The 22417-nt window shown below is 35.6% G+C and overlaps 1 protein-coding gene across 7 annotated transcripts in view; it reads left to right on the top strand.

Moving 5' to 3' along the window:
• Positions 1-22417, top strand: part of GRIA2 (glutamate ionotropic receptor AMPA type subunit 2) — a 157576-nt gene that overhangs the window by 96729 nt on the left and 38430 nt on the right. For all 7 annotated transcript variants that reach the window (XM_059374622.1, XM_059374664.1, XM_059374613.1 and 4 more), the window contains exons 6-11: positions 3956-4117; positions 16868-17035; positions 17281-17385; positions 18067-18177; positions 19675-19881; positions 20380-20750. In XM_059374622.1, the coding sequence (XP_059230605.1) occupies positions 3956-4117; positions 16868-17035; positions 17281-17385; positions 18067-18177; positions 19675-19881; positions 20380-20750 (1124 nt within the window). The remainder of the gene's footprint in view (positions 1-3955; positions 4118-16867; positions 17036-17280; positions 17386-18066; positions 18178-19674; positions 19882-20379; positions 20751-22417) is intronic.

Genomic DNA, 22417 nt, shown 5'->3' with positions numbered 1-22417 from the left:
AGAAAGAGGGATGGAGGGTAAGGGCAGAGAGAGAGGGAGAGAGAGAATCCCAAGCTGGCTCTATGCTCACTCAGCAGCATGGAGCCTTACTTGGGGCTTTATGTCATGACCCTGAGTTCGTGGCCTGAGCCGAACCAAGAGTTGGCCGCTCAACCCACTGAGCCCCGGCACCCCTGTAGATTTGTTTCTGTAGGTAGTTTCTGGAATATTTTATTGTTCTATCAGAAGACATTATTTCTAGTAATGATGGGCGAAAAAACTTTATAACTAATAAATGCTGTTTTCACTAGAAGGTGGCACCAGTGATTTAGAATATTAAATCTCAAATCTGCATGTTATTAGTAGAAGTTGGTTGTTCAGATAATTTGTGTATGCAGACTTCCATCCCAAAACCATGTTTGCCAGTGAAATGGCTATTATAAAACTCATTAGAATTTATCTATTGATATGATATTGCAGATCCTAAATGACTCCCTACCAGAGAAGCAGGGGTTAAAATAAATGAAGCTCTGTATTCACTCTCTTCAGAACCACATTCTGTGCAGGGAACAGCCTGGACAGTCAGTCCCCTGTGTGAATTGTGCCATTTGATGAACAACACAGAGCCACATTGAAAGCCGTGATCTTTAAAAATGTCCAGATGGAGAAGATTATATTGGAACATTGAGAAATAATGACAGAAGGTGGCTCATCAATTTGAGAGTTGATATCTGATGCTATGAAATGGAAAGAAATGTACAGATGACCAAAGTGGGGAAAAAAATAGAAAATAGAAAACATGTGCCTGTTGCTGTCATCTTCTAGGGAGGAACATGGCTTGTATTTTATCTGAATTCAAATTCTGCTTTTCCATTCCTGAATACTTGGCATCTTCACCGTATGGAACTTTCATTGAGTCAGTAAGTTCAAAGTATCTGAGGAGTGTTGCAATTTCTGAGAATTTAGAGGGCACTTGAAATTTTCACTGACATTTAAAATTGAAGAATGCCATTCAGAGTTGAAAAGCTTTCATCTTCCAGACTCTCGATTGGAGACATCTTCCTTTCTCTGTCTAGGGTCTAATGAGTGTTAAATGAGGTGGTGATTAAAAAAAAAAAGTCCTCATATACAGCTATTGATGAATTTCCTCAGGAACAGGTAATGATTGATTAGGCTCCCAAAACACAGATTGTGATTAAGTTCCTGATACAGCATTTAAAAGGATAATTTGTACATAAAGTGATGAAGAAGTAGTCATAAAGGGAGGCAGTTTTCATTTCTTCAACCTAGATATGGACAGAAAGTACTGCAGTCCACCCCGACCTGACTACCATACAGTGAAGCACTTCATCAGGTAGCCTCCGCCAAGCACATGGAAATTCCAAGAAATCTTTTATTGTCTGAGTGTTAAATAGCCAAGGAGAATCAGGTATTTGAGAAAAGTCTGGGCCATGAAGGATGCAATACAAAACAAATAAATGAATGAATAAACAGAAACAGGGCAGGCAGAAAACACACAAGAAAAATGTTTAAAATTGTAAAGAGTATCTGCAGAGTAATAGGAGAAAATTAACTTTCCATAAAGAAGAGAGAAAGTATGTTATGAAAAAGAGGAAAAACTCAGAGAATAAGAAAGAATTATGGAAAGTTAACTTTTTCTCTACTACAAGTAAAATTATATGACTTTGATGATAAGTTTAAGAAAAATCTTCTAGATTATGTAACAAAATGACAATACAGTATGAGGTGGTATGTACAGGGAACCTGCGAAAAACTTAGATGTTCAATCTTAGATAGTTACAATGTCATAATAATAAGCATTCTAGAAAGACAGATAGTGAAGGCAGGGGGAAGAAATTATCAAATAACATTCAGAAAAATTCCCAGGACTCGATGACACAAATATGCCCATTGTCTACACAAAACAATGAAAGAAAAGAGACTTCTTTTATGTTTCAAAGAAAAGGTCATCATGAAATTTCAGAGATCAATAGAAGATCTTAAAAGTTTCGGACAGGTAGGAGGAGAAGGCAGAGAGAAATATGAAGCAGGTCACATACAAAAAATAATTAGAAATAATGACATTGTATTTTTCACTAGGAACAATAAAAGTCAGTGGAACACTGTCTTCTTATGAGAGTAATCAAGTGTCAGAGCAAAATGAAGATATCTTGAGACATTCAGTGTCTCAAAGGATTTACTTCCAATGTGTCTGAGAAACTATTGAGCACTCTGGAAGAAGAAGGGAGTAAAACATGAGAGATTAGTGATCCAGGAAGTGAGAGAACAAGTCAGCAACATGGCGAAAGGACACTCCAGAGTAACAGTTGCAGAAGAGATGGAGAGAGGCATCAATTCAAATTGCAGCATTCAGGTCTCCTATAAATTCAATATTCAGAAAAGAGAGAAATAGATTATTTGATATTTTTGATATTACTTAAAAAAAGATTTACTCATATAAACATGAAAAGTTCTCATGGAGTAAGTAGAGAAAAATAAGAATAGGTACATAGAAAACTATAGTAGTGAAAAAACTGAAGCAATGATTAACGTTAGAGTGAGATACTACTCAAGAAGGAAAATGCAGGGACACCTGGGTGGCTCAGTTAGTTAAGCTCCCAACTCTTGATGTCCACTCAGGTCATGATCTCAGGGTTGTGAGACTAAGCCCCATCTCTGTGCTGAGCATGGATCCTACCTAAGATTCTCTCTCTCTCTCTCTCTGCCTTTCCCCTCTGACTAGTGCTCTCTCTCTCTTAAGAAAAAAAAAAAAAAAAAGGAAAATACAGTCATACCACATTATTTGACTGCTCTGAATAACAGAATTATAAATATGATAACTGTGAACATGAAAATTTACCTGGGTGAGCAGGTAAATGTGGATGAATTATATACACATCACACATAAGCAGAAACTCAATAGAGATATCTAAAATTGATAAACTAAGAAAAAATAGAGAAAATATGTGCAGAAATATGGAGGTAAATATATGAAAAACAAAAATTACTGAAATTGCTTGTTTTGAAGCAGCTTAACTGGAGCATGGACGGGGCAGAGAAGAAAATCTGTGACTTTTGTTATATATATTCTTGCACTATTTGCATTATTTCAATAAAAAAAAATTTGACCCAGTAATGAAGTAATTATGCTTCTTTACACAAATAGTACTAAAATAGGTTTTTAAAATCAATAACAAAGAAAAGATTCTCCCATATTTGAGATTCGGGGATATTTTCAATCCTTATGCAGAATAATGAGAAGTAAATGTATGAGGTAAAAAATACTTATAATTGTGGTTTATTAAAATCATGACTTCGTCCTTGAGATAATGTCCTCTCAAATTAAGATAGAATTTATGACAGTGCAATATTTGAAATTAATGGCAGCACCACATGAACGTTTTACTAATGACTGAATTCATTATAATAACAAGTGATTGATTTTTAAACTTTCACGTATTTTATAAAAAGTTAAGCTTCGTACTTAATATGATATTGTTTGAGTGTTTGCAAATGATGATTAGGCATTTAGTACCTTCCGTTCTCATTTTAAAGATGTTTTATCACCTATGAGAATGAACAATTAAAATAGGAATAACTTGCTTACTATGTTATATCTCTTGGGGAACTAGCTTTATGTTCTTGAGTATTTATAACTATGTGGTAGTGCTCTGTTGTAGATTGAATAAATAAAAGCTGTACTTATCCACGGAAGATTTCTCAGTAAAATGGAGAGCTTTTATGTGAGTACAACCAATAAACAATCATTGATTAAGGATCCGCTGTGATGCCAAGATGACAGTAGGTACTAGTGCAGAATATTGGTTGATAAATACACGAAACATTTCCTCCAGGCTTTTTTATATCTCATGTGTTCTTTGACATTTGTAAAACCACAATGTATGGAGTTATTGGGTAAATGTTAAGTTCTCTTTGAGTCTTAATGGAGAGCCTGACATATGTGCTCTATGTCTAGGGATTTACTGATGGAGACCTATTAAAAATTCAGTTTGGAGGTGCAAACGTCTCTGGATTTCAGATAGTGGACTATGATGATTCCCTGGTATCCAAATTTATAGAAAGATGGTCAACACTGGAAGAAAAAGAATACCCTGGAGCACACACGACTACAATTAAGGTATCTTCTCTTTCTACTAATAAGTCCATCTACATCTGGATCTATATATCTGTATCTTTATCTGTATCTAACTGCTGGCAAGTAGTGTGTTCTCTGGGACACTCTAGGAAGAAGATGAAAATCTTTATTTGTTTTAGGGACAAAAAGCAATAAGTGCTTTGTGAAATCAAATGAGGAATCTTTGAATTCTAAATGTAGTGCACTGTTCTGATATGAACATGACCACACTCATCTTTTATTCTCAATGGGTCTGGACTTCACTTGTTTATTCAACATATTTTATTATGTGTACACCTACCTACATATATGTACCACTAAATATTAAATGCTTCTGCTGTTGATAGGAAGGTTTTCTTCCTTCTGTTCATCGCCTTATTGACAGCGGAGATAAGAGAGGATCATAGCGTCTGTGAAATGAGATGATCACATTCTTTATGAAACTAGACTTATGAAAAATAAGAGCAAAAGTTGCAAAGCATTTCAGATACATAGTGATTTCGTTTGTTTATTTGTGTATTATTAAGCAGATGTGTATGAACCAGCCAGGACAGTGTTATTTTAGTTGCTCTCCCAGTTTATACTTCAGACAGAGGTTTTGTGGTTGTTTTCTGCACCTAATGAAAAGAAAAAACAGATGTGGATTTTTGGCTTTAAATTTGTGTCTGGCTCTGAGACTGGTCCTAGGTAAGGATTGAAAGCATTGAATTCTCTATTTTCGGATATGTGAATAGATCCTGTTAATTTTAAGTTAAATTCAAGAAACCATCTCGTAGAATGTTAAAGAATAACCCAGAGTTGTTTGTTTGTTTGTTTTTTTCTCAAAACTAGGTTACTTTGTTTGGTGACATTCACTGATATTCCCATGTACACTGTTTATAAGAGTACTGTGGGTTTGTGGGGGTACCTTCAGGTAGCAAAGCTGATAAGACAAACGGACATCTAGTCTTTTCATTGATGTCAGGGCATGTCTCCACCTGTGCTCAGGGTGTCTCCACCTGCTGCTCTCATTCTGTGGAATTGCAGGCTTCCATCCATTCCAAGATAGTGCCTTTAAAGCTCTCTGATGAAGATTGCATGTGGCATTCATCCCCAAATAGAACTAAAGTGCTCCTTTTGAATACTCGATTAGTCACCGTGTTCCTACCACTGCTGTCTACTGTGAGAAGGATGAGAGCAAAATGAGATGACTATTTTCTCATGGAAGTCATATCATTATTGAAGTGCATGGGTCATGTATCAAAATGCAGGGCAAATTTGGGGCCTGAGAGATTTTTAGCAATGCATTCTGTTAACAATTCCACCAAAACCTAGCTCCAGATTTCACTCTGCTGGGAGCTTACTCCCTTCCCGCTGTAGCACTTAAAAACAAAAACAAAAACAAAAGTAAAAACAAAAACAAGACCCCCCCCAAAAACAAAAAAGACTCTTATCTTTGAAAATCCCCAGTCTAATGGAGATTAACATGTCAGTAAGCAAATAAGCAAAACAGAGAATGATGCATGTAAAATATGCCAGCTCTCCACATATGATTAGGACAGTATGGGGGAAAGGATGTTAAGGAGGGCTCTCCAGGGGTGGGTGTCTCAGCAGGGCTTTTCACGTGGTTGAGCAGGAGAAAAACTATAGGTGGGTGTTGGAGAAAGAGAATGTACACAGATTCAAAGTGATACAAGGGCATGACAGTGTCAGGAAACTGTACTTTTTCTTCTGTTTTTTTTTTTTGTTGTTGTTGTTGTTTGTTTGTTTGTTTTGTTTCTCTGTTTTGTTTTGTTTTCTGCCGTAAAAATTCAAAATACATGGATTGGGGAGAGATGGACATTTTGTGGGAGTTACCAAGAGATAAGTCTCTTCTAATGTCAGCAGATGTAAAAGATAGGAATCACTGGACAGGGCTTTCATGATTTTTTCTGCTCCATGGGTAGAAAAAAAGAAGAAAAACTACTTGGGGGAATGATACAGTATTTTCTAATAAAAAAAATAGCATTATCTTCAATATATGATCTGTTTAAGGAAGGAAAATAAGAATATTTCCTAATGAAATTATTTCTTTATATATTGTCTTTTGGGTCATTGACTGTACCAGGTACATAGCCTTATAATTTAAGTCATGTTTTATTGTCACCAAAATAAAAACTTAGTTTATAAGCATAAAAACCTGCAAAAATGCAATTCAATACATGAAATTTTCCCTGTGGTTAGGCTTGGGAGATAATATAAACTATTTCAAGTTGTGGGAATATTAAATAAATGATTGTTTTAAACTTTTAGTCTTCTCCAGAATTTAACAAATCTTTGATAGTTTCTTAGTTAAAATCATCCTTATTCAATAAATACAAGTAAAATATAAACATTTCAATATTTTGCATATTTTAATAACCAAGAAATATGTTAATAATGTTAAATTTCTTCATTCTTATACTCTGTACAAAAAATTACACTAAAGTCATGGTACAGAGATTTTACATCTGGTTCACCAACTTGCTAATTTCAGGCAACGTTCATTCATTTATTCATTTATCAATGCATTTATCCATTCAATGCCTATCTATTGAGTTTTTACTCTGCAAGCTGGCACTGTTCTAAGTGTCAGAGAAATGACAAAGTTCCAGTCTGAGAGCATTAAGGAACCACCAGAGGAGAGTTTTGATATAGGAAGATTACTGGTTACCCTCTTCTGCAACGCTGTCTGCTGACAATAGATTGTAGGGTTTGCCCCTGATGGCAGGTGAGCTTTTAGGACGATATCATGAACAATCCAGGCAGCCAATGTAACTGGTTGTCTTAACTGCGGTGGTGGCACCAGGAAGGAGGGAAATGAATGGGTTTGTTACAATTGCTGAGTCTTTCAGATTTCTTTATTTGTAAATGAAAAAACTATTGCAGCAATCATAACCATTCATTTATTATATAGTGATATAAATTCAGTTGAAAGATATTTGTGGGTTAAAAACAAGACTCTGGGGAACGCCTGGGTGGCTCAGTGGGTTAAGCCGCTGCCTTCGGCTCAGGTCATGATCTCGGAGTCCTGGGATCGAGTCCCACATCGGGCTCTCTGCTCAGCAGGGAGCCTGCTTCCTCCTCTCTGCCTGCCTCTGCCTGCTTGTGATCTCTCTCTGTCAAATAAATAAATAAAATCTTTAAAAAAAAAAAAAATAAAAAAAAAAAAAAAAACAAGACTCTGAAAGGCAGTCTGCATCATTTGTGTCTTCCTGACCCCAGTGTCCTACAGTGCTTTAAACACAGTAGGCACATAGTAGGTATTTGTTGAAATGAAAAATATAAAGAAACCCTTTGAAAATAAATCACTGAGAAAGAAAAAAAGTAATTATCATTTCTGTGAACTTTGGCTAAAATTTCTGCACTAATATTTGTTTTGCCTTTTTTCAGCCCTGGCATAACAGTAGTGGTACTTTACTTAACCATCATCAGACCAGAACCATTACGGCACCTAGATTTAAATAGACAATTAAAGTGACCATTTTGGGGCGCCTGGGTGGCTCAGTGGGTTAAGCCGCTGCCTTCGGCTCAGGTCGTGATCCCAGGGTCCTGGGATCGGGTCCCGCATCGGGCTCTCTGCTCAGCGGGGAGCCTGCTTCCCCCTCTCTCTCTGCCTGCCTCTCTATTTGTGATCTCTGTCCGTCAAATAAACAAATAAAATCTTTAAAAAAAAAAAAAGTGACCATTTTACTTTCCTTAAAAAAAAGAAAAAAAAGTTTTGAAAGAGGCAGTTAATAAAGATGATTTGGCACTCTCTCAAAAATAATTTACAAATATTTCTATTTTTAGATAGATTTTCAGTGTTTCCGTGTCTTCAACAACTTGTAAGATGATAGCTATCCATTCAGCCTGGTAACATCAGCAATCTGAACCTTGGTTCAACTTCTGCATCTGTGGTATTCTGCTGATGTTAAGGCATTCAACAATAATACGTGACCATGACTGACCTTTTCGTGGCCCTTTAAATAATGGTTTTCCCACCAGAATCTCATTTCAGTCAGGAAAGGACTTAAAGCACAGACTCAAACTTTCTTAATTGCTGCCCTAAGAGAGTTATTAGGCCTGTCTGAAAATAGCATAATCTTTTTCAGTTCAGTAATTAGCGCCATGCATTATATAGTACCCTAGTGGCTTAATAGAATTAATTCTGCTTCTTGAACATTTTAACTGACCAAAACCACTGCTGACACATTGGCATTCCCTATTCCTAATATTAAAGTATTTTGCCACACAATAGCCTAGAGGCTTGATGTGTTTTGTTTCTTATATTACATGGCTTGAAAAGTATGTAAATGGTTGAAATAAGCCCGTAAATTAAAATTTTGATACTGGGGGCACCTGGGTAGCTCAGTCGATTAAGTGTCTGCCTTGGTCTCAGGTCGTGATCCCAGGATCCTGAGATCCAGTCCCATGTTGGTCTCCCTGCTCAGCAGGAAGCCTGCTTCTCCCTCTCCCTCTGCTGCTCCCCTCTCCCACTGTTTGTGCTCTCTCTTGAGCATGCACTCTCTCTTTCTCTCAGATAAGTAAGTAAAATATTAAAAAAAATAAAAGAAATTATTTTAAAAATGAAGTAAAATTATGATATTGGTAAAATTTTTGTTAAAAATAATTGAAAAAAATATATTGTACTATTTAAATGTATGTTAGAGCATTAAGAGTAAAAAGGCATACTACTATCTGTAATACTACTGCAGGATATCTGATTCATTCCATTTCCACATTTCTTCATCTGTAGAGGGAATAAGTTAGGCAATTTATAAGATTTATCTCAAACATCTAATGCCATGATTATGTAAAGTGCTAATTTGACACTTAATAAAACATACACTAATAATTTTAATTTTTACTGAATCTATGATTTCTCACATGGTTCTTCTGTCTCTCAAAAATTATAATGACTTGCAGGCAGTCATGTCTCAACTCCAAATATCAAAATCAAACCCTAAAATATCTTGTGACATATTTGTTTATTTTCCCTGGATTAAAAAAGATGAGGAACTTTCACTTTGTTAGAAGATTCTTAGTAAGTGGAGAAAGTCTGGGAGAAATTTATGCAACCAACAAAATAAAAGATCTGTCTCTAAGAAAGTCTCTCCCTGGCAATGACGGGTGAATCAAACCAGATAATGTTTTGATTTGAGTATCTTTTCTCCATCGTGATGAATCTAATTAGTTTTATCTGAAACTTTTGAGTGCTTACATGAACCCAAAGTTTCAGAATGTAAAAGTCTTTGTCCTTAAGCAAAACTCAGTCAGGGTCAGTAGCCCATCTGAATAATTCAGGTTAAATATGTTGTTTTAATGTACTCCTTTTACATGAAGAATATTTCTTCACAGGGGCTTAAAAATTATTTTTACTACTCAAAAAGAATAATAAAAATGTTAAATTTAATTTCTTTCCAACAGACCTGGTTTTTTCACCCTTGAAGCTCTGTGCTTACTAGATGTTGATTTTTTTTTTTTTTTTTTACTTTGTAGTTACAATTTAAAGTTTATTAGAGCAGTTTAAGGTTCACCACAACACTGAGCAAAAAAAGAGTTTCTGTATATCTCTGCCCCTCACCCCAAGCACAACTTCCTCCAATATCTGCTTCACTCACCAGAGTGATTCATTTGTTAGAACTGATGAATCTTCATTGACATCATGATTACCCAAAGTCCATATTTTACAATATGGTTCACTCTTAGTGTACATCCTATAGTTTGGGACAAATGTACAATAACATTCTCCCATCATTACAGTCTCGTAGTGAATATTTTCACTACTGTAAAAATCTCTGTTCTGCTTATTCATCTCTCCTCTTGCTCATAGCAAACACGGAATCTTCTTTACTGTCTCTATAGTTTTGCCTTTTCCAGAATGCATATAGTTAGAATCATCAGTATGTAGTCTTTTTAGATTTGCTTTTTTTCACTTAGTAATATACATACAAGGTTCCTTCATGTCTTTTCATGGCTTGGTAGCTTTCTCTTTTTAAGCCCTGATAATATCCCATCATATTCCATTACCTGGATGTATTGTTCACTTACTAAAGGAAGCACATCTTGGTTGCTTCCAAGTTTCAGCACTATGAATAAAGTTACCTCAAATATATGCACAATGGTTTTTTTTTTTTTTTTAAAGATTTTATTTATTTATTTGACAGAGAGAGATCACAAGCAGGCAGAGAGAGAGGAAGGGAAGTAGGCTCCCTGCTGAGCGGAGAGCCCGATGCGGGACTTGATCCCAGCACCCTGAGATCATGACCTGAGCCGAAGGCAGCGGTAAACCCACTGAGCCACCCAGGAGCCCTGCACAATGGTTTTTGAGTGGATGTATGATTTCAACTTCTTTGGGTAAATACCAAGTAGTACAATTGTTGGATCATATGGTGAGAGTATGTTTAGTTTTCAAGAAACTGCCAAATTGTCTCCCAAAGTGGCTGTACCATTTTGCATTGTCATTAGCAATGAATGAGAGTTTCTGTTGCTCCATCGATGTTGAGTTTCTGTGAAGATCCTGTGACTTTGGGACGCCTGGGTGGCTCAGTTGGTTGGGCGGTGTTCCACATTGGGCTCCTTGCTTGGCGGGGAGCCTGCTTCTCCCTCTGCCTCTGCTGCCGCTCTTCCTGCCTGCCTGTGCTCTCTCTCTCTCTCTCTCTCTCTCTCTGGAAAAAAAAAAAAAAATCCTGTGACTTTGTGTGGTGAAGTTTCGAAGGGCACACATTCAATGAGCCCTAAACAGCCTTATCACAGATACTTCTTTTCCAGAGGGTGGACTCCAATTAAATTTAAAATTAAGACAAGCGAATGAACTTAAATGTATAATGTGTTTACCAATACTGTTTTCTTTTTGTTTTTAATGGCTCTAGTTGATCTTAATCATTGCTCAGGATCAAGAAAGAAAAATAAAGGGAGACTTTCTAAAGCTTTTCTTATAGGTTTACTCATTTTTCCTAGAACTCATCATTTTTGACCATTTTGATATCTTGATAAAATGAAGAAATTGAGAATTATATTGTGAGATTCTTAAGGAACATATCATTCAGCATATAAGAACTTTAATCAGGGGCACCTGGATGGCTCAGTGGGTTAGGCCTCTGCCTTCCGCTCAGGTCATGATCTCAGGGTCCTGGGATAGAGTCCCGCATCAGGCTCTCTGCTCAGTGGGGAGCCTGCTTCCCCTCTCTCTCTGCCTGCCTCTGCCTACCTGTGATCTCTCTGTCAAACAAAAAAGTAAAATCTTTAAAAAAAGAATTTTAAATAAGTGATAAAATTTTATTTTTTTATTTTTTAAAAGATTTTATTTATTTACTTGAGAGGGAGAGAGAGAGACAGCAAGAGAGAGCATGAGAGGGGAGAAGGTCAGGGGAGTAGCAGACACTGATGGAGTTGGGAGCCTGATGCAGGACTCGTTCCTGGGACTCTGGAATCATGACCTGAGCCAAAGGCAGTTGCTTAACTGACTGAGCCACTCAGGCGCCCCAAGTGATATAATTTAAAAAATGAGTATATACCATTTATCAGGCCATAAGGCCTTTAACAGACCAAGGTTGTTACACAGAGCATTATTTTTATTAAAAGTAATTGGTATTAAGGAAATTTTTAAAATGGTAATTTGTTTGGACAATGGATGTTCTTCAGACAAAGCTAAACTGGAATTGTCACTACAGGATTTCTTACAGCCTTTAATATGGCAATGTGAGAATAAGTTTCTGAATTTATTGCCTCACAGATTCTTGTGGATTAGGATAGTGGTTTCCAAAACAGCAAAACAAACTAGTTTTATATACCAGGTTAGATAGTAATAAAAGGAAAAAAGAAAGCAAACATGCTGTTTAATAACTTGCATTTTGGGGCATACTTTATACGTCACCTGGCTTCTCATTTCCTCTAACTGTACTCATTTGATGTGGTGTTTGCCAAACAAGGGCATCTGCTGTCCCTGTGTGCGACACTGAGGAGTTTCCTGGGACTGCAGATTTGCTGTGTAAGACAGGGATAACATTCATTAACCTGACAAACCAAAATGGTTGGTCACCATCATTGTCACAGAAACACAGAGATCTGGACTCAAACTCCACCTTAATTTTTTTCTAACCCTGGGCAAAATATAATCTGTTAACTTAGAATCTTCATCTATAAAACCGGAGTAAAAGTATTTGTTGCATAGAATTTTTTAAAAAGGGCTCATGAGGAAACCACCCTGCTCAGGTTAGTCGACATGAATTATTTTTTCCTCACCAGCTTTTCCAATACTACTATGACATAGGAGAAGCATTGTTTTACTTATTTTGTTGATAAGAAACACTTTATTTTCATTGATAAAAAACACTTTATCTTACCCAAGGCAATTGAGCAGTAAATGATAAAATCAGGGCTTGGGCCCTGCCTTCTGTGATACATTCAATACTTTATAAACCATATATATTTCAATTTCAAGTGTCAAGGAGAGTTTGAAAGTGGCTATTCATAGTAACTTTTTAGCACTTTTATAACATGTAAAGTCTAGTACTTTTTCTTTGAATATCTTTTATTTTAGCACAGTGCAGATGACCCATGTTTAAGCATAGATGCTATCATAATAATGATCCATAAAATGTTATGTTATAGTCTATTTATCCTTTTTGTATGTTCATTAGATCCTAAGTGTACATAGAACTTCTCTATTCCTTGTTTTTGTTGGCTGTCAGAATACTGATTTCTGGTTTTAGTGATTATAGTAATGTATTATTGAATAATGTCTGATGACTATTGGGCATAACAAACATGTTTAAAATGCATATTTCATTTTGTACTGGAAAAATAGGTCTCAATAAACATACATTTAAAATGGAATAAAAAGTACATTTGGAAAATGGACCATAAAAACGTTTTCCCAGATTTCTTCTTAAAGTGTGGATAGGATGCGATTGTGATATAGCACTGCAAAACACAATGGTCCCCCACTGAATTATAAATTTCCAACTCAGCTGAGGGATTTCACAGAACATAAACACCAGGACAGAGATGATACATTTGTTTTCAAAGAAGGAGATAGTTACATTGCCATCATGTTCCCTTCAAGTTAATTTACATCTAGTTTAGGGAATGGTAGAACTGAAATATCTAACTCTCCAATCAAAAATGTGAATATATTTGTTTAGGAAAAATAAATGAGCCACATATGTAGAACATAAACAAAGAGGAACTCTGGATATAGTGTCTGTTTATTTTCTCTCCATCCAGAATTGTGTTTTTATGATTGTGACTTTTAATTTAAAACAATAATGGGCTGGAAACTTGATTAAATTTGAGCATTTGAAAAAGGTTGAAAGGATTTTTCTTCTTAGCATGCTCATGCTCCGAATCATAATTGTTAACATGCCGCATGAACCTCAGTGCTTTTAGTTCATTCAACCTAATCTTATTTTTTAATGTAGTTTGCCAACATTTATAGACCTCTAAAACATTTAGCAGATGGCTTGATAGATTTCTCATAGTAATGTGAGCAGGCTGACCCAATGAAGGTTTTGGCTTTTCACTATTATCGTAACTTTTTAAATGTGCATTGCAATACTTCTTTTTTTAATATCCAATTTATTTAATTTAGGCTCTATTTCCTATTCAGTAACCTAGACTTTATTTTAAAAATTACACTGGCAATGAACTAATTACTGTATAGGAAAGCAAATTAACCAATTTTTTCTCTAGGAGAATAGAAATAAGCATCTATGTAAGGTGGATAAATCTAATATGTAATCTTATTTCTCCAGATATTTTCCTAAGTAAATAGGATTAAAAACAATGTCTTTTTCTTAAGAAAACAATACATGAATATTCTAGAATACTTAGAAAAGAAATATAATCATGTTTGCTTCCTCTCTATTATCATAACCATTTTGTTTATTTTTCTTTCCCTTATTTGTGAAGAGATATTACCATTTTTTTACCATTCTCATTAATCAATGAAAAAGGTATTTTTTAAATTTAGTTGTAATAATGTTTTCACTAATTTTATAATTGACATTATTCATATTGTTATATAACCTTTATTAGCATCACTTTTTAATGGCTGCATTATACTTTCTTAAGGCAGAAAGTACAGGTTTTAAGGATTCTTTATAGTCAGAAATGTGGGTTGTTTCTAAATATGGATGGATCTGCCACATACTATATTTTGTTAATTTCTCAGATATAGTTTGGAGAAAAAGGTTGAGATTTTTTGGAAAAAATGGTGATGTGTTTTACTTAGATCTGTCTAGTTAAGATATTTGTGGGAACCTCAAGTGCATCCATCCGGGAGATAATCTAAATATGTAGAGGAATCCTATATAGGCCTGTAATGACATTGTTTAGGTGGTATCACAAGAGAAGAAATAAGGAAGAAAACTTAGAGGTAAATATGAATATCTTTTTACAGTTTACTACACTCAGTCACAGGGCTCATGCCTCAAAATTATTTTCTCTTTTTCTTCTTCTTGCCAACTTTCCCATCAAATTTGACTCATTCATATGGTCAAAAGAAAGAGATTCAATTAAACTAATACATACAAAGATTAAATGAACAATAACCTCACACTGCCATTTTGGTATTAGAAAAATGGAGGCTTAAGAAATTTCTGGATACATGGAGAGGATGATTCATACAACATGAACTACTTTTCATATGCCTTATTGTAATATCTCTCATATTAAGAGGACAAATCTGACATTTATCTACCATCAGGTTGATTTATAACACTATGATAGACATATTGTGATTATCTGCTTATAACCTTTTCACTAGACTGGAAGAGAACATGAATCCTGTAAAGAGAGTGTCCAGTATCAAGATCTCTGATTTCCCCACCTACATTCTTTCCTTCCTTCCTAGGTCTTTTTAATGTATCTGGCCCTGTTCTGGTCTCTGAGAATCCCGTGGTGTAAGATGAGTTTTCCACTTCCCTAGAGTAAATATTCCAGTAGGGAAGAGAGATGAAATAGAGAAATAAAGAATTCATGAACAAGATATTCAGATACTAGTAGCAACTATGAAGAAATACATAAGGTCATATGAAGAGGAGTGGTTGAGTCCATGCTGGGCAGGAAGGGCATCATTTAGGAAGTAATGTTTGAGCACATACATGTAATTTAAAGCCATGAACTGAGCGAGACCACCTCAAGAGAGAGAGAAGAGGGTTGATGTGGAATGGCAAGTTTAGAAAATTCCTCTTAAATTTTTTAACGAAGGAAACAGAAAAAAAAGCAAGGGTTAGTATTGGAAGGAGATATACACCTAAGAAGCAGTTACTGTAGCTATCATCTATCTATCTATATCTATCTATTTATCTATCTACTGATTGATCTTTCTTTTATCTCTCTCATCTATCTACCTACCTACCCATCTGTCACCTGTATCTATCATTTATCGTCATCTATCTCTTTATTTATGGTAGGAGATACCAAAGCATTTGAAGTGCTAATAAAGATGATCCAGTAGAGAGAGAGAAAAGGCTGATGCAGGATATTGAGGTTGTAATTGTAGATGAAATGTCCTTAGAAAGATCAGAGGGACTGTATCTGTGTGCTGTTGGAGCGTCTGTCCTTATGAAGAAGCATGGCCATCTCGAGTGCTGTCAGCTCAGGAGGGAAATAGAGAGAATGTGATCGTGGCAGTTTTGTGGTTGAAAGGTAAAAGGTTTCTGTCTGAAGGCTTCTATTTTTTTCGGTGATGTATAGGCAAAATAATCAGCAGGAATTCAGAGAAAGAGAAGTGTGCAGAGCTGTAGGTATTATGAGAAGAAAAGAGGAGGTATAAAATAATCATTTTTGAGAGTGGAAGAACTAAGTTACTAAAGAAAGGAGGAGGAGGATTTGGAAATAGTAAGTGCTCGTTTTGGATTTGTGGTCAAAATTTTAGGGTGTCTCAAAATTAGTACGACCTTGCATTTTTTACACAGCTTCACTGTACTTTCATTACTCACAGATTGAAAAATACTCAGTAACAAATTTCCTAAGTGTTCATTAAAGCTATTATGTTAAAATGTGATTTGTCATTAACAATAGCAGCGTGATACATTTGATAGATGGCGGTATATATCCATGTATGTAATAATACCTATCCAGCCACTGACAGCGCTTGGTGCCCTCAGATAAGCTCTTTTTTTAATGCTTGGCCCCCAGCCTCCTGCAATAATCCTATTGTCCCATTGGGATCTGAATACCGTAAGTTTGGACCCACTGTTATTTTATCATAGACTGTTGAACCATGAAGGGGGCATAGAAATTGTAAAATTTGTTGGTTCTTCTTTTCGATTACCATAACCACATAGGGGAATCTTAAAAATGGATATTTCAGGACTGTTGTAGATCTATGTGAACATCACTGAGGTAGACTTAGAGACTTAAACTCATCAATATTCTTTCCCTATTGCCAAATGAATCCCGCATAAGTAGAGGCATATTTGTTTGTAAATTTGATAATTTCCCAAATCAGACCATAAAGGGATTCCCTGACTAGGGAATTGGTTTTAAAAGAAAAGTGCTATTATTATAAAAGATCTCACCCCAAATAGCTGAAATGCTAATGTAAGAGGCAGTGCTTCCAGCCAAAAGCATACTCCACAGTCCTGGTATTTTATGCTACCCCTCAGATTCTTAGACTTCTAGCTGAAGGATGGTGTCTAAAGTCTTGGGCTGTGATATGGTGTTGTATGGTGGCCAGCTGCAACCCAGAAGGCCAGTGTGCAGTGACCCTCTGAAATTTTTCCTATTCTTATGATATTCTTATGATATGTGTGTGATATTTTTCAGTACACTTCTGCTCTAACCTATGATGCTGTTCAAGTGATGACTGAGGCTTTCCGCAACCTTCGGAAGCAGAGAATTGAAATCTCTCGAAGGGGGAATGCAGGAGATTGCCTGGCAAACCCAGCAGTCCCCTGGGGACAAGGCGTAGAAATAGAAAGGGCCCTCAAACAGGTCAGTCACTCAAAATGATTGTGAGTGTGACTTAACAGTGGACACTACTTTTTCCTGCTACGTTAGTCTCCTGGCTATGTTTAATGTAAAGTGAATATTATCTCCTAACTGCACAGAGGTATGTTGAAGGGTGAAAAGTAATCTTATAGTTTTCTTAACTTGAGTCCAGTGAGAGTAATCTGTACAGTTTGTATCTTCGGTTGCAGTAAATTGATAACTGTGCTCCTTTCCCATTTCCTCATTAGGTTCAGGTTGAAGGTCTCTCGGGAAATATAAAGTTTGACCAAAATGGAAAAAGAATAAACTATACAATTAACATTATGGAACTCAAAACCAATGGGCCCCGGAAGGTAAATCATTAGTGATCTAAAGGCAGTTTTCTCTCTGCGAGGAGGTGAGTTTGCTAACCCGTCACCTCTTCTTCCGGAGAGTTCTGGAAATGGATATTCACATAGGTAGAGTTTATCTATTTCCAGAGACAGATAATTTTTAATTTTTTTCCCTAAACCTAATCTATTCATTTCTGGTAAGTAATACTGAAAAGTAATCTTCAAATGACTGTGAATAGAAGAACGGTTTTTATTTTTTTAATTTTTTTTTTTTTTGTTTTTTGATCAAGGTGTAAGAGATTTAATGAGAAGAAAAAGAAACCATCGCTGACAGTTTATGGTTTAGAAGACAAAACATAGCTGGTGCAAATATGCATTAATATTTTAATTCAGTACCTTTCTCTTAACTGTTTTGGATAAAAGTCCATTGCTTGGATTTTATTTCTATTTCCGTATGATCACTCCAAAACAAATTACCCTGGAAAGGATGAGAAGTGAACGTGAAAAGACAAGCCATTTTTAAGAATTGCTTTTGTTTCATTGTTTTTATAATCTCTATTTGTATTAGAGTCACAAAAATAAAAGACACAGCTTTGTTAATGTAGATATAATTTTGATTCATACATGAGTTTGAAATAATTCATTGTGTGGCTAATGGAAAGATCATTTATCCATGTGCCTATCTTCTGTAACCTTTTTCAGATCGGATACTGGAGTGAAGTGGACAAAATGGTTGTTACCCTTACCGAGCTCCCTTCTGGAAATGATACCTCTGGGCTTGAGAATAAGACTGTTGTTGTCACTACAATTTTGGTAATTAGCTACCAGTGCTACTGCAGTTCTTCTTATGAAAAATATCTGCCAACTAGAATTGCTGCTAGTGTTTTAGGATAATAACTAATGGAATGCTTCTTTGGCACTGTTTTAATCATGCATAACATACTTACTCTGTCCAAGAGACCACACAAGTATTAGCTAAAACATTCAAAATATTTGTTATCCTCTTCAATACTGAAATTTAGCTTGACAGAAAATTCATACACTGGTGCGTCACAAGTGTGAGCAGCTGGGGAAGGTCTGGGAGAGGGTTCCCTTTGTTTCTTCCTGTGCTTTACCTTTCAATTCCCATGTAATTCTGGGTACCTTCTATCTTCACATTTATTAATAATGTTATTAATAATGTTGGCAAGTCTCTTTCCTTATAAGATGAACTGCTTAAAGATAATTTCTCTTCTTTTTAACCACCAATGTCAACACAGTCATTGAGACACAGCCAGTTCTGAGGGAATGAGATCACATTGAACTGAATCTTGATCATCTAGGCTCTGGAGAGATGGAGGTAGATGCAGATCATCGTGACAAGCCATTGGTGAAATAGAGATGGGGGAAAAGGGCTTCACTAATAGTACATGATTTTGCAACAAAACAATTGTATTTTATTTTGCTGAGCAGTGGTATAGTAAAATTGTGGGATTCATTATTCTAACGATATTGAGAAGAAAAAATATAGGTGTAAATACAGCTGAAAAAAAAACAGCTAATAAGAAATTTGAATAGAAACATTGTCATTTGGAAATACCTTAAAAAGTGTAAGCTCTGACATGTGAGGGCTTTTGGTAATCATGCCATCAAGGGGGACTATTTCACTGAACTCTCAAATATGCTTGATGACACTTTCCAGTAGAGAATTTGGGCTATGTTGAATCATTTTCATACTTCATTTTTCTTGTGTTTACAGGGGGAAGCTACTTTCCATCCTTGCAATTTTATTCTAGGATATTCTATCTTATAGATGAAGTGAGACATGAAATCTGAGAGGGTAGCATCAGTACGTCACTATGGCAATGACTATCAATATGATTTCCACATGAACCTTATTTTTGAGGCAGCAACACACAGGGTTTTGGGTGAATGCTGGTTCTTGAAGTCAGCATGACCCTAACCTAGAATAAGAGTGTGGTGGATCTAAAGTTGAATAAAACAGATGTTGAGCAACATTATTCCTATCTATACTCTAGGAGTTTACAAACATGACAAGGGGGCATGTCAACAGTTTGTGCTTTTGAGTTTCTTGTTTACTTTGTTATGGCTAGATACAAGTCATATTAATTAAATATAATGTTAGGCATTTGAGGACCTTTTTTCTCAAAGGTATTATGCTCAATATTTTTCTGCTGATATTTTTCACCATTCATATTCTACAGTTTTTCTGGCTACCAGGTAATAATTAAACCAGAAGACTTGAATCAGTAAAAGTAGTTAACACAACTATTTTTTTTAAATCAATGAAAGAACTGTCTTTCCATATAGGAATCTCCATATGTTATGATGAAGAAAAATCACGAAATGCTTGAAGGCAATGAGCGCTATGAGGGCTACTGTGTTGACTTGGCTGCAGAAATCGCCAAACATTGTGGGTTCAAGTACAAGTTGACAATTGTTGGGGATGGCAAGTATGGGGCCAGGGATGCTGACACGAAAATTTGGAATGGGATGGTTGGAGAACTTGTATACGGGGTAAGTATAGCTCTTCTCCCAAATAAAGTCATTCAGTTTGAACTCTTGTTGACAGAATTCCCCGCTTTCCTGCAAAGTACCTCTATCTGAAGTTGTTAGTTTCCCACATTACTGAAGAATACTATCTTTTTGCCTTGTGAACATCTGAAAATTAATGCTAACCTCAGAAGCACACATGCACACTAAATGAGACAGATATTTGATTTGTCTTGAAGCATATGAACCATATACATTGTTCAAAGACACCAAAGGCATAGATTCAGTGTAGAGATGTAATTATCATAGTCGAGTCAGATGGGTATACTGTGTATTTATAAAAAGGAGGAATATTTAGGTAACAAATTGCTTTTTTGTTTATTTTTTACTGGGACTCTGCCAAGGAAATAATTATTGACATTCCCTGATTTCCTTTTCTTCCCTTTGGATCCACTAATGTAACCATGATTCCTTTCAGTCCATGACTCTGGGTACTATTACTTTCATTTGTTTTCCTTACAGAAAGCTGACATTGCAATTGCTCCATTAACTATTACCCTTGTGAGAGAAGAGGTGATTGACTTCTCAAAGCCCTTTATGAGCCTCGGGATATCTATCATGATCAAGAAGCCTCAGAAGTCCAAACCAGGAGTGTTTTCATTTCTTGATCCTTTAGCATATGAGATCTGGATGTGCATTGTTTTTGCCTACATTGGGGTCAGTGTAGTTTTATTCCTGGTCAGCAGATTTAGCCCCTACGAGTGGCACACTGAGGAGTTTGAAGATGGAAGAGAAACACAAAGTAGTGAATCAACTAATGAATTTGGGATTTTTAATAGTCTCTGGTTTTCCTTGGGTGCCTTTATGCAGCAAGGATGCGATATTTCGCCAAGGTTGGTTACTCACCTGCTTCAACTTTGTGCATTTTAGGTCTCAAGTGGATATTCATGGTGTTTATGAATTCACTATAAAGAAGTAAACAGCCGCTGACTACCTGTCCAAGCGGTTTAAGACTCTTCAGGACAGACTCTTAATGTCGGCATAAGTCTGTGAAATATTCGAGCAATGTTCTTTGAATGTTGATCTTGTATTTCCTGGTGAAATTATACACACCATGGAGAGGCTATAAAATGCATAAGGTTCCTATCATTCCATGCCTTCTTGGAGGGGTACCGTGTTTTTGCTGCATATTCTCATTTTACAGTCATCTGTGTGTTGATCCACAGACCTGTATATGGGAAAATGGGCAACATCACTTATTAACTACAAAAGCAACAACTTGTTTACAAAACTTCATTGGCACACATCCCATCTCTTTTATTTTCTCATTATTAGCTCATGCAGATGGTATCAGAGAGAGATTATAAATTTTTTTTTGCTTTGTTTTTTTAAAGGTTAGATTGCTGAATTAAGGGGATGTCTGACAGGATATTTTCCTAGTATTTAGAAGTACATGGTTGGGTAATAATGGTGGCTGATTCACCGCAGCTTGCGCTGTATTCAATAGTAATACACACAGATAATGGAATACATTTCTGCATCTAGACTCATTATGATATATTAGGTACTACTCTAAAATACCTAAATATAATGAGTATCTCGCAAAATACATTTTGCCTTTTTTCATGTTACGACATGAATAAGAAGAATAGCCATATCTGGCTCTTTGGAAGAATAAACCATGATTTTTCTCATATGATTCTTTCACATTTGAAGGCTAAACTATGGTCTACTGACACATTTTAATCTAGGTTTGATTACTTTCCTTTGATTCTATGGGATATCTTAATAACTAGTAAAGGGGATGATTTTTCTAATACTATTTCGTTGTTAGTTTCTGAGCACTTTGGAGATAACTGATTAATTAAAAAAAACTCAAAAATTTGTATCTTTTGTAGTCTTTTTTTGTATACTCCACCCAGTGAGATAAATTTGTATCTTTTGTAGTCTTTTTTTGTATACTCCACCCAGTGAGATAAATTAAATATATCATGTATGCAGAAATTATTAATGACTCTCTGCTGTAGGACACATTGTTATGAATTATTTGAACCTAAACAATCTTAATTCCATAGATTCCTTGTGACTTCTTTATGGAACTGCCCTGAATTAAAAATATGCCAATGGTATTTGCATGCATATATGTATAATAATGATAATATATACAGTGTAGAATAATATAGAAATATATAATAATATACATAAATATGATGACCTCCTACAAAATATGTAAGATTCATAGTTTTATCTCTACATTTATATGATTTAAGTTAAAGACATAAAGAGTAGTTTCTAATAATGAGGGAGAAAATATTAACCAAATGGGGCTTTCAGAGAATATTCTTGTCCATAAATAATAATAAAATTATTCATCTTTGGTAAGAAGTATAATCCTGAGATAAAACACAATTACCCTAGGGTAACATAAACTATGCTCTGCCTTTTGATTTAGTAAGGAGAAGTGTGTGAGGTTCATTATAAAGTAGGATATATTGATCTGGGTTCCTATAGATGGATCCTTAGATTTGTTTGCCTTATTCCTCATGGCTCCTGGCTCTGA

The sequence above is a fragment of the Mustela nigripes genome, chromosome 1, assembly GCF_022355385.1.
Source record: "Mustela nigripes isolate SB6536 chromosome 1, MUSNIG.SB6536, whole genome shotgun sequence".
Classification (NCBI taxonomy): Eukaryota; Metazoa; Chordata; class Mammalia; order Carnivora; family Mustelidae; genus Mustela; species Mustela nigripes.
The sequence above is the reverse complement of the archived record's forward strand: the minus strand, read 5'-3'. Positions and strand labels throughout refer to the sequence as shown.